Below are 13,642 nucleotides of genomic sequence, written 5' to 3' on the forward strand. Positions count from 1 at the left end.
CAGTATGATATTGTCTTTGAAGGTGTTGCAGTCCCTATCGGAAGTGGCAATCGAGGGAATCAGCTGTGTAGTTGATACAGCAGAGAGTGGTATGTTATTTAATGTTGATTCTGATCATTTCTTTATATGCAGCAGTTGTATATATGGTAATGGGACGGGGATCTCAATTGATTACAAGTTGTGACCCAGAAACTTAGTCCCTAGGGTTCATAATGGCTAGATTCAGGGTCAATTTCGAATATAATGATTAGTTGATTAGGTTCATTTCTTTATGCAATTGTATATATATTATTATCATGGGTGGAAATCTCAACCATTTAAAAGTTATGACCCAGAGACTTAATATCCATGAGTACAGGGGAATTCCTTGAATTTGAGGAAAGTGGGCCAATTACAGCTATTTTTAATCAATAGGGGTCATTTTATGTAAAATTAAAAGAAACTTGAACCATTGAGGGTCAATTTCAGTTTTCAGTGGTCAATGGCCCTATGGCCCACTCATGGATTATCCTTGTTTGTTGGTAGAATATATTTTAATTTGTTTCTTTATACTCAGCTTTTGTATAGGTGTAGGGTGGGGATCTTACTCTGATTGCGATAACATAAGGCAATCTAATGTTATTTATCATTATAGTTAAAGAATGTTCGTCGACCCTGTGCCAGTCGGCCATTATACCAAGTCTAGTGTCAGATGAACCCTCCTCCACACAAGGTGAGTGGTAAACCATCATATTAAAATAAAGACAACAAGACGCCCAAGGGGCCTGCATCACTGATCTGGTATTACACTCGCAATCAACCTTACAAGTGGAATATAATAAAGCTATAGGCAACATATCAAGTATTTTGACTTAAAATAATTCAAAATAACCTGTTAAATGATTTACACACATTTAACCCTGTAACCTTGAATATGTTTGAAGGTCATTTAATTACAGCATGCTACTGGCATAATATCATCATCCTGGGCCTTATGGTTATTTAGGAAAAGTCGTTATAATTTTTTAACAGATTTTACCTTGAATATAAGTCAAGGTCATTCATTTTAACAAACTTGGTAGCCCTTCATCTCTGCATGATAATGGCCGAATAACATCACCCATCAGACAAAATAAGCTAAAAAATAATCATTAGAATTTTATTTTTTTCAAGATTAAAAATTTGTGCGATTTCATTTAAAAATGATGAAGAAAATGAAGGATATTTCAGTATATTTATTATATTCCAAGTGGTTTAATTGTTCTATTGATAATAATAATCTTTTTCCTTGTACACAGGTAACAATGCAAGCTGCAGCAAGAAATTGAAAAACAAATACAAGTTTGGATATATTCCTATGTGTTGAAAGCAAGTTGACAAATGTTTTAAAATATTACTTTATCATAAATATTATTGTAATATTATTTCAGTGCCAGACACATGTTTCCTCTTCATTAAAAGCAGATGCTATTAATCTTTAATGTAAGCATTCATTCTTCCTGTTACAGATCAGAGCTGAAATAGAAGGAAAATGTTATAGTTAGTAGATTGCCAGTTATGTAGTGGTTATGCATTGTACATTTCAGACGAATGTGAAAAAAATCAACCTCTGCCTTCACAAGTTGAAACAAGCAGCAAACCAAAGGACAGAAAAGAAAGGAGGTGATATGCAGATTGACTCTTGTTGACCAATGTGCCATAATGTTTTTTTTCATACACTTAAATATACCTTTTGATTTATTAAAGTGGTGAAAGAATGTGAATATACGCATTATTCAATTAGTCAATGCGTGATTGCATAAGTTGCAAAAATAAAAAGTTGTACGTTTGTTAATGTATAGAAGTGATGCACCTTTGAATTTTCTTAATAACTAGTAATGTGTTACTGAAATGGAAACCATGTATAGTTTCAGGTACATAAGAAATGTAACTTGAGTTATGTTGATTACTTTTTCAGTTATGTTACAATGTATTGTACTGTATTGAAACTTGAGTCCTTGACTTGTAGGGGTTCACTCAGAAGAGGCAAGTGTTCAAGAACAATTCCTTATGTTTGAAAAAGAGAAAATGGAAAAGATTGAAGAATACAGGGGGATTTTTTTTAAAAAAATGAATGAGATGCTCCAGCTGCAAAGACGAAGAACAGCAGCTATGGGAAAAAAATGCGTCATCCGACTTAGCAGCAGACTCCGAAGCTTCCCTGCCACTCTCATTATCACCAATTATTAAATTGTTATGAAATAAAACTGATAAAGCTGTTTTTGGTCATTTCTTTTGCAACATTTTTTGAATTGGTCTTGATCAGATTTTTGTCATCATATTAATTGATATTTGATCAACATGTATTTTTATATATAGAATGTTCTGATGATGTGCTTTGCAAATAAAGTTTCAAGCTGACAAATTGCCAGATGAGAATTCCGGAGTAAGGAAAATAACTCTTTTTCATTATTGTTGGAAAGATTGACAAACTACTTACATTCAGAATTTTTGTTCAGATCTTCCTCGTATAGCGGAGGCAGTCATGTTGTTGTTGACTGTTGGTACAATGAATTGATCGTTTCCAACCAATCGTGGTTGGTGTAAATTGAGGAATGCCTTAACAATATATACGGTTTCGTGTTTAAACATATAAACCAGGACAGAACCCAAAGCCTTCCTTACAGGGGCGAACGCTCAACAAATGGCCAAAAGTAAGGCATTGTCAAGTGAGACATTAGGAAGAAGAAAATTATTTAGAAAGGAGAGAAGAGATAAGGTCCCAAATTTAGTCACCCGTTTTCCGGAATGCCTACAAAAGTCAGCAAGTGTTCGTGTAATTACTTACATCAGTCAATAATGTGAGGAAAAAATACCTAAAATATCCAGAAAATTGACAGTTCCACAAAATATCAAATTATTAATTACTTTTAGGAGACATAAAACATCGTATTTAATGTTATCCTTTCAGACAAAAATATGTTTTACTAGGTAATTACCAGCCTGTTTAACTAAAAGCTACTGAAAAGCCTGATACTTACCCTCACGGTATGCTCCACTGGGAAATGACTTTTCAAATATTAGAAAAGTGGGTAAAAACTGTTCATCAGCTGAGACACACATAAGCTGTTGAATGTGTTGATGTCACGACAGTTTTGGAGTATGATTGGTGGCCATGCACAGTGTACACTTTGTCGAGTGACATCCCTCTACAAAGCCTGTCTCATCTACGTTATATAAGCATTCCGGTTTGTTGTACAATACTGAAAACACAACAGATATGAAGTTCTTCAGTTGTGTCTGTGATATTCATTTAGGTTTGATAAGTTTCAGCTCAAAATTTGACCACATTTTCAGAAAATATACAATAAAAATTCTCTTGGGAATGGGCCAAAATATATTCGCCCCCATATGCACCAAAAAACACACTGATATTTAACCTTCATGCCTCAGTACTAAATGTTAAACGAGTACCAATGTGTTTCAAAATGATTGTTCAAAATGATTGTAAATATATTCATCAGCATAATAATACTGTTCATTTATTTTATAATTACCCAGTGTGTCCACTGTTGATTTCAGTAGAGCAAAATGTTGCTGCATTACTGTTGTATTAGCCATCGTAGCCCTTCAACCATTAATAACTTGGGGTTTCCTCATAGATAGCTGTGGATGTCGCTTCAGGAATCCTCTGAACCATTTATTTGAGGGGCCATGGTCAAGTTTTGTGCCGTTTCTCTTGTACAGACCTCAATAATACGGTAATACGTGAATAGATTTTCGTGTCCCCAAATAGAAGGCACCAAAGCAAATCCCCTTTACACATGGGGTTCTCTCATTAGTCGCCTCTTACGAGGCATGCACTGATGACCCGACGTGATGAGAGAATTTTGTTTGTTTGTTTGATTTTGTTTAACGTCCTTTTAACAGCTAAGGTCATTTAAGGACTGTGCAAGATGCATGCGTGTAGTATATGTGTGTATATTTTGGGAGGCTGCGATATGTTCGTGTTTGTCTCCTTTTGATAGCGCGGAACTGATGCCGACTTTCTAAACAAATTTCTTCTTCCTTATGTCTGTCTTTACAATACCTCACTTTTGGTCTTTAGTTTAGCGTTCGCCCCTGTGATGAAGGCTTTGGGTTCTGTCCCCTGGCCGAGACATATCAAGAGTATGTAAAAAAGGTAATTTGTACTCCAACTTAACGCTCTGCAATTTAGGAGTGGGACGACTGGTTCGCTCGTTGTCAGTATATTGCGACCGGTTGGGGTGTCCTGCTAAGTGTCTTCGGCAGTATGTTTCAGTGAGGTAGCACAAAAAGTCGGCATCAGTTCCACGCTATCACAAGGAGACAAACACGAACATATCGCAGCCTCCCAATACACACACGCAAACACTACACGCATGCATCTTGCACACAGGGAGGCCGTCCTTAAATGACCATAGCTGTTGATAGGACGTTAAACAATACTAAACCAAACTAACCCAAACCAGTTGAACAATCAAATAGCACTTCATATAAGCATGTTAGTACATGTAGGTACATAGCAACACCATTAGCCTAAGGATAATTCAAAAGAAGCTGTTAAAAGATTTAAACACATTTGTGAAGGACTTTAATTTGCACAATATTGACAGTCCTTTATAACAGCACGGTACAGGCAAAATATCATCATATTGATAATTATTGAGAAGAAGTGTGTAAAGGAAAAGTTGATACTGGATGACACTTGTTACGAATATCAACAATGAGAACAAGAAACTGTTGGATGTTCTAAAGCCGAAAATTCTGAACAGCGTTAGGTATATGAGGAAAAAGCAAAGATCTCCGTAAGTATTTCTGTATAAAAGAAGTCTGCATATTTAAATGATTTTCAATTTCTCATTCTAATAGAAGATATATTGATGAATCGGTGCAGTTTATGGAAAACTAGGAACATTGCATTCATATGAAAAATGGATGATTTTATACACACTATATATTTCTATTTCCTTTTCTTGTGGATTTTGTTATTTTTGATGTCTGCTTCTGTTTTTAGTGATGAATAAAAAGAAATCAGTAATGACATATTGATCACGAAACTAAAGCCAATGAATATAAGAACCAAACGTGAGATTTTTTGGAGACTGTAATACAGATTATTTAGCAGTATGACCATCGAAACAAGATGTATACATTTTAACGCCAGCATTTAAATTGCTCTGATTTTTGTACTTATATCTCCTCATGGTATTTTGTGGTTTGCTTAAACTACTTGGCTGAGTTAACCAAAACAGTAGCAAGTTTGCCTTTTCTGTTCATATGCTTTTGTTGAGCTTTGTTATGAATCCTGGTCTCTACCTTCCATCAAGACAATGAACTGTTCTACTATATTGTTGTAATAACCTCAGCAAACGATCTTCTGTCATGATGAATATAGAGAAGTTGAGATGAGAAGGATAAACTAAAATCAATATGTTTGAATAACTTTGTAACAAACATTACTGATATTTTTCACCTGCCCATTTTGCCCAATATAGTCACTGAATCAAAATTCATTGTTATTGTCTGCGCTGATATTACTTCTCTACTTATATAACTATAAAAATAAAAATAAATCCATAATGATGTTATGCTCTTTTTAGAGACAGAGAAAACAAAAGAATGAAGGCTTCAAATCAGAACCTGCCAACAGACCACATCCAAGAAGAAACGGTTGACAATCATTTAAAGTCCGGGTAAGTATCTTGTTTATTTCTAAATCTGATGTTAACCTTGCATCATAAGGCCAATATAAATACATGTAACAACTTCATTTTCAGAAATTAGAATTAATATATCAAAGTTCACCCTTCTTTTCTCGCCCATGAATGCATATTTTAACACATTTTGAAACAAACTTTCACACCATTTCTTATTTTTCAAATATTTTAAACCCAAAGTAAATAATACATTAAATTCAAGATTAATTTGAATGACATTTTCCAATTGAACACAAAGGGGGGATTTCCTTCCACATGCATATTCCCCCTTTAAGAAACAAAAGCTATTTTAGGGGGAAACAAGAAATATGTCGAACAAGTTTTTAGGACCTTTTTTATTCAATTTTGTCTTTTATATATATCTTAACCAACACAGTATATGGGATGCGTTTTTTTGTTAGCTTTAACACTTTAGACACCCCTTTCCTGCTATTTTAAGAGACACCTGTCAACTGTTTTTGTATCAGACCAGAACAAATGCCAATTAACTTTTAAACAAATAGTAGCGTGGTATAAGAAATCAGGGAAAATTAAGGTGAAAAACAAATTGTGTTGTATTATTTTTTTTAAATAGGTTATTTATGATGCATACTTTAAAATCTGACTGAAATTACCTTTTTTTTTCAAAAGACTTTGTGTTTTTTCTATACATATAGCCAATCGCCTTTGGGTCACATTGCTAAAATTTGATTTTGTTGATAATGGACAAATTGGTTTCAAAGTGTTGATTAAGAGTTTTGGATAAGGTCAATTCATGTAAGCATTTTGCTGTAAAAGTAGGAATTTTTTTGGTGCGTCTTGAAATCAACTATTGAATAACACATTGAATCAACTTTTGAATAAGATCTCCCTTTTATTGCATATTCAAATATTCATATAGATAAATTTAAAATATCTTCTATGCATGATTTTTATGTGAAGCCCTTGTTGCTTGCAGATTTTTTCATTTCTATTTTTTGATTATTTACTTCAGGAATCTAATTTGCCTGAGGAATCACCAAAATGACCCGATAGCGAAAGCCAATGTTGTAGCATTTCCTTGTACTGATGCTGGTGAGTATTTAGATTATATGAATTGCTTTTAGACCTACAATAAATATATAACGATATCAAGGCCGAAATAATGTCTTTAGGATAGTGAAGTAAAAACTTCAATTAAATCGATGTTTTTTTTGTGTACACTGGGGGAGAAAACAATATTCATATGGATGTTTTGAATAATAACAAATGTTTTTAGGGTATTTAATTTGTGTGAAATACAACTGTTTGCCTAAATGCATGTTTTAGGGACCTCAATAACTCGCATGTGCCCACTTTCTGATGGTTCCTTTTTGTGAACTTTTATTTGTCCTCTCCCTCTTACAGATATCAAAGACCAACCCGATATAGATGTAAAGGAATGGGTGTCAGTCATGATTGAAAGTAAGAGGAGGAATTCCACCATCGATTTTCTTCCTTCAAGGAATTCAACAAAAGAATGGAAAGATGAGGGGGTATGTAAATAAGAAAAATAGAGAACTGTTCTTGTGTTTCACAAACATGACTTAATGTGTACCCTGAACGAAACTAGAAATGAATATATTATTATTCTATATGATCCAAAAACAAAAAATGTCGAAAACCGCATAAAAATCGGTCATCCCAACATCGAGATATGGACGTGTAAATTGTACGATTTTCACCTGTCCTTCTTCTACTAATTGGCATAATCGTGTCTCGCGGAGAGTTGGCCTCTATCAATTGTGACGTCAAAAGTTCAACGCTTATTGCGGTCATCATTGAAGCAATAGGCGATATCGAGAACAGCCATGTTCAAACAGCGTCAGATTTCGAATTAATATTTGTTTTAGTTTTGAGGAATCCGATTATGCTGAAGATAACATTATGTAGATTGTATCCAGCCATATAATATTTGCCAGAATTTCCAGAGTTTAATTGAAACTATGTAAAACTGACTGTAGCATTGCGTGACCCTGATTCTTAGCACTGATGAGATTTTTTTTCTTCAAATGAACGAATTTGAGGGAAATTAAAAAGAAATAGTCTCAATGTTGTCGATCAAAGATATTTCTTAATTTTAGCTGGAAAGTCAGTTTGCAATCATTTTCTTTACTCTACACAGAGACGTATATACTTTATATGTCTCTGCTCTACAGTTAGAACTTATCCAAGCATGTTGTCATTGGACAGCACTACATCGTGACCAGTTTCTGTGCCGGAATACTTATGCTGCAAAGTTATATACTGTGGTACATCTACGGTCCAAAAATACGGAAATATATCGTTGAAAGATGTTTACAAAATAACTTACGAGATACGAGTGAGCTTGATAGAACACTGCTCATTGGTCGACCAATTATTGAGCTTCGATGGGTGATTTTCTTGTTGTAAACATGTTTATTATATAGTAATCGTATGTTTATGCAAGTTCATAACAATGTAATTGTCATAATTAGTGCATATGTACTTGTATATACGTGAGCGGTGTGTTGACATACGTACGTGTTATTGCTGTGTGATATATTATCTGTAATATTCTATTTAATTGTAGATATAACTTATGATAGTGTAGACTAGCTTAGTTATTATTATTATTTATATATTTGTAGCTTGTAAACAAGTACAAAATCTCAGTTCGTCCTCGAGGTGAAAGTACGGAAGCCCAGTATGGCCGACGGAGCGACTCTTGAGAATCTACGGATTCCATTAGACACCAGTGTCGTGTCTTGACTCTCATGTTTTGGGGATAGGATTATCTTGAGAGGTTATATATATAATACCTGTTGGTAGAGACTTATCACTCTATTGGAAACCGGGAGTTGATTACGGATACTGCTGTATGGTGACCTGGTAGTGACATGAGGCCATTGGTTATTCCGACCGGAGACTACAGCAGCTGAGATACAGCTCAGCTATACGTCATCAGCCGGATACGGAACATCTCATTGTGGTAGGGAGTCCATATGCATTGTGCTGTCCTGTGTCATCGGATGGATGGAGATTATTTATATGGAACTTTGTAACTCGTTCACCGTTTGGCAAGCTAGAGATTGAAGGATTTAGCTTGTAATATATAGATACTGTAGTATTAAGTGTGTATCATATATAATAGTGTAGGTATAGTATATCAGATACATATAATTAGAATAAGAGGTGTATGAGAGAATGAGCGTGAGAGAGTATTCCAAATTGTATAATGTAAATAAATGTATGTATTGTATGTTATTATTTTTGTTGTCAATTGCAAATGAAATAGTAGTTCGGCATATGTTAACAATCAGAGACGTATATACTTTAATATGGCTTCATATGTCTCTGCTATACATGTAACATAAACAAGTTATAATTTAACATCTTGGTTAAATAATGAAAATTATCTCGATCCGCTTCCTAAGCATTCTTAGGTATGAAATTGGTGTACAGGTAAATAACACTAAACACATGTGTCCAATGCTGACAGCAGGAGGCCCAAGACACACCTTTATACCTGTGTACAGGTGTGACACCAAAGGGATGTATAAGCAGAGACGTATATATTACTATATGGATCAATTTCAAGAAAAATATAAATAAATGAAATGCGTAAGTACTGTCAGAGTCACATTTCAGGGAAACCACAATCAGTACTACTGCATCACTCGACAGATGAAAGTTTGAAACGAGGCAAATAATGCTGGACCATGCTAAGAACATTATATATCTGATCAAGTGGTGTATTGATAAATTACTAATCTTTGTGAGACTTGATCGGACAGGTTCTCCCTCTGCAATATTCTTAGAAGTGGTGTGTATATTTATTATGTGCTAAATACCTTCGATTGCTTAAAGAATAAAAACGTTTCAAGTTTTATGACTGGAAGTAAAAAAAAAAAAAAAGACGGGTTGCTGCTCAATTTGAGTATAAATTAATGTACCGGTGCATTTGTGTCAATTCCAATCGTATATCTACATATTGTAAAGAAAGGGGTGCGGTGCACGTTAATTTGACTCACTTTTTAATCAATTGTTTTTTGTTGTATATAGGTGTTCATCAGATTTTCTAAAGACTAATTTAATAATATAAAGTACATTAATTACAGTCACTAGATAAATAAATTATGTAAAAAAGCACGTTTTCATTTTAGATAGCATCCAACACACCGTTTGCCTCCTCAAGAGAAACTCATTTCATCATTAAAATTGTTAAACAAAAATCGTTTGTATGGGTGGAGTCTTTACATATAATCTACACAAGTAAGTGACGACGGAATATGTCATATAAGTAGCTAAAAGGTAACATATCGAACGCACGATCAAAGCTTCCCGGTATATTCCTATAGGGACAGCGTTGAACGTCACATATGTGGGCTACCCATATCGAGGCGATCGTCGCTGAGCCAAAGGTGTGTTTTTCAGATAAATCACAATATCTCGGAAACAGAGTCAACTACGACGTTCGCACTTTCTTAGTCTTTTACTGTATAATATGAAGTATTTTCATAGCTTGATATAGCAAAACGTTCAGAGTACACTTAAACTGTAATAATTACAAAGTAGGGAAACAAAATTAATAACCGAGTTATGTTAATATTTGATGAATTTCATGCATTATATGAATGATGATGTTCTTAGGATTAAAACATTGATATTTCAAATGTAACTTTGCAGAAACTTAGTAATTTGCTATGTTGTGTTATAATCACCTTATTGATGCTAAGACATAAGAGTCGTATATTTCAAGTATTTATTCATTGCAATAGCTGTAGCAATTCAGTAAACTCAAGTTTTAGTTGCTGTGACATTATAGGATGTTTTTGATAAAGTATGCATTAAGATTTATATCTCTAATACCTGTTGTGGCTTTTACTGCTATTAAAACCTTCAGTTAGAATTAAAATTGACACGGGCAATATGTGGACCTTCATGACATTTGGTTATGTGATATTGGGAAAGTAAATCAGAAAAAAAATGTTTAAAACCAGTTAGGCAATTCTAAGCTTATGTCATTACATTAAATTTCATTTTCAATTTTTAAACCAGGCCAAAAACAATTATTACTTGTGTTTCCACTATCATCCTCTGAAACAATAGAGTAGGTAGGTAGGTAGGGAACACAATATATTTTTTCTTTGGCCGTATAATCATTTTAGAAATCCATAATAATTTTGATTATTTTCGCTTGATTTCATTCTCTCAATTTAATCATTACACACACTTTATTCCTGCTGTACTTATCAATATCATTTTATCAAGTATGTTTATCTGTAAAGATTTTCAAACCTTTTTTCTTCTGATTCCCAATAACAGTATATATAGTAAAGTGATAAATTATGGATTGCATATCTTGTCATCACTCCATAAGAATGAATGAACTTATATATGTACAGGTGTATTAAGAACTTTAGATGAGGCAAGTTCTCTGTTGTCTTCTTTTTAGATGCCTTATTTATACTGATAGCTTGTTGTTCATTGTGTAAGCAAAATGTAATCTCACTTTTAACACATGAATATTATTTTTCTATGATTTTTCAATCATTATCAAAATCATGATTATTTAATTGCAGTGAAACAGTTTAGTATCGTGGTCAATCCACATGACAGATACACTGACTGTCTACGAAGAGGTAAGATAATCCAGTGCAAAAATTGTAACAATCAAACATTTCCATATTATATTGTGAAAACGTTTGGCCGGAATATTTTTATTCAGCCTCGGTATGATAGTTACAATTTTAAGTTGTGTTATGTATAATATAAACTTCAAGTTTTATGGCTTTGTTTTATAGATTGAAATTGAAACTATGTATTGCATTCTTTAGTTTACCAAAACAGTGGTCAAGGAAAAAAAGAAGCAGAGAGGTGCCATAAGGCCTTTTCAACCCCAGCCACCTATGCCCGAGGCAGTTCAACCTCAGCCACCTATGCCCAAGGCAGTTCAACCTCAGCTACCTATGACCGAGGAAGTTCAACCCTCAGAGGTCATTGATGAGCAACACGACGAGGAAGAACACTATACAGAAGACACAGCATGCTCAAAACCTCAGTTAGTTTGAAACTGTTCTGAAGTTGTCCCATACTAAAGTTTGCATGGTTATTATTACTCAAATAAAACCTAGTTTTGAAGATGATCATTATTCTATTGTCGAACCAATCAATTGCTGTTTTATTGGACCCTTGTTTCATCCCATTTTAATTTATCTGATTTGATTTTCAGATTAGATGACTGTGTAGAAGTGGCTTTTCCAGTGAGTTGAAAAAAGAACCAAACACAGCTGTTTTTTGGACAGGTAGGGTTTATTATGTCAGATACCAGACCTTGTGTTCATTATGTGTTTTTTCTCTCATCAAACATCCCGATAGTCACACACTTGTATGGAAAAGGTGACAGCTGCAAGTCTTAGTTATGTACATATACAAATGAAACTATTTTAACATTATTACTTCAACCAGGGTGTCAGCTTTAGCACTGAATAGGAGGTTAAGCAGTGAATATGGTTTATAGAATATTGGTTCTTGTTTTGTATAGGTCAAAAAGCTCTATTCAGGACACATTATAAACCGTAATGCACAAAACAGGATTATTTGTATCCGGCTTTAAAAAGTGCATAATTAAAGTTAGAAAAAAATTAGCATTACGCATCATTTTAACAACCCTGTCAAAAAATGTTAACAGTAGACTGACCCTGTCTCGAGAAATTATTTAGAAATAGAGGTCTCAAGCTGAAGTGCTGTTAGCCAGATGAATTCAATAAGTCTTGACATAGTGAACACTTCAAATTGAAACATGTTGATCCTGTTTCATCATGTATTATTGTCACACATTTTGATTATATGTATTCTCTACACAATATTGCTTATGAGAATAAAACAATTGTCATTGTCATTGATAGTGTTGTTGAAGAAAAAAATGTATATATGTTGGTTTATTTCAGATTGTTAACTTGGATCCGCTGACCGTAAAAGTTCTGCGGAAAACAGACAAACCTGGATTTTTCGTATGGCCGAGAAGAGAAGATGTATCTGAAGTTATGGAGAAGGAGATTCTGAGGGTTTTGGCACTTCCTACATTAGATGGGAGGGAGAAGGAACGATTAGTTTTTAAATGTTGTTAAATTATTATAAGTATCATCATCAATTGATTGGTTTCCGGTAACCCTATAGCTACCTACCCTTATTTTGTGTGCCTACTAAACTTTTTAAGTAAATTTTCAAACAAGCACTGTTTAAGACCAGATGTTACTTACCTATACAAACCATTTTAAAATTATTTGTTAGAATAAAATTTGATGCCTACCTACCCTTAATTTTTCCACCATCTTACAGGAAACATATACATGTTTTTTGTCTGGTCTAAATGGTTCTTACATTTCATAAAGGTAATTAGTTGTCATGTGGTGAACAATTTTGTACATTAATAGGAGACTGTGATTGTTTCTCATAACTTCAGTTTGTGAAGTTTTGTTTCAGTATATGATGATATGTACGTTTACTCGAACCATTAACTATAAACTTTCATTAATTTGAGTTATAGAACAGTTACTGCAGACAATGTCAGCATAATCTAATAATATAGGTCTACTGAAAAGTATATGATTTTTTTTAAGTGTTTCTATCAACTTAACATTTGAACATTCAGAAAATATTCAATCTTGCGTATGCTTTTTTCAAATATTTGATTATTATGATTGTTCCATGTTCCAGATTTATTTAAATTTAGACCTAAGTGCTTATGAGGTTCACTATCAGTTAAAATGTGATTATTAAAAGTGATAGGTGGATGGTGAGCATTTCTTCTCGACATAGAAAGTCCTACTGTTTTGTTGAAGAGCTAAACATTATTTGCCATTCATTAGCTCAATAATTGAATGACTGAGGAGCGTGTCTTTTTCACTATATATTATAAAATGGTATGTAATAAAAACAAAAAAAATATGTATTTGTGGGGACTCTTTTTTGTGCATGTT

General features: G+C 33.7%; 1 protein-coding gene across 1 annotated transcript; it reads left to right on the forward strand.

Moving 5' to 3' along the window:
* The first annotated feature begins 4,670 nt into the window (after nucleotides 1-4,670).
* LOC110461826 lies at nucleotides 4,671-12,790 on the forward strand. Its single transcript, XM_021515515.1, has 7 exons — nucleotides 4,671-4,787; nucleotides 5,583-5,675; nucleotides 6,673-6,752; nucleotides 7,065-7,192; nucleotides 11,498-11,721; nucleotides 11,893-11,923; nucleotides 12,611-12,790. Exons 1-7 carry the CDS (start codon nucleotides 4,681-4,683, stop codon nucleotides 12,788-12,790), a joined length of 843 nt encoding a protein of 280 aa, XP_021371190.1. The 5' UTR covers nucleotides 4,671-4,680.
* Nucleotides 12,791-13,642: the final 852 nt, after the last annotated feature.

This window comes from Mizuhopecten yessoensis, unplaced genomic scaffold, assembly GCF_002113885.1.
Source record: "Mizuhopecten yessoensis strain PY_sf001 unplaced genomic scaffold, ASM211388v2 scaffold10685, whole genome shotgun sequence".
Lineage (NCBI taxonomy): Eukaryota > Metazoa > Mollusca > Bivalvia > Pectinida > Pectinidae > Mizuhopecten > Mizuhopecten yessoensis.

Bases quoted from the DNA above. Each gene is read 5' to 3' on its own strand.
- LOC110461826 (XM_021515515.1), top strand. From the start codon at position 4,681: ATGACACTTGTTACGAATATCAACAATGAGAACAAGAAACTGTTGGAT. The intron at 4,788-5,582 runs GTAAGTATTTCT...TGCTCTTTTTAG, and splicing joins AGGAAAAAGCAAAGATCTCC to AGACAGAGAAAACAAAAGAA. The intron at 11,924-12,610 runs GTGAGTTGAAAA...GGTTTATTTCAG, and splicing joins GTGTAGAAGTGGCTTTTCCA to ATTGTTAACTTGGATCCGCT.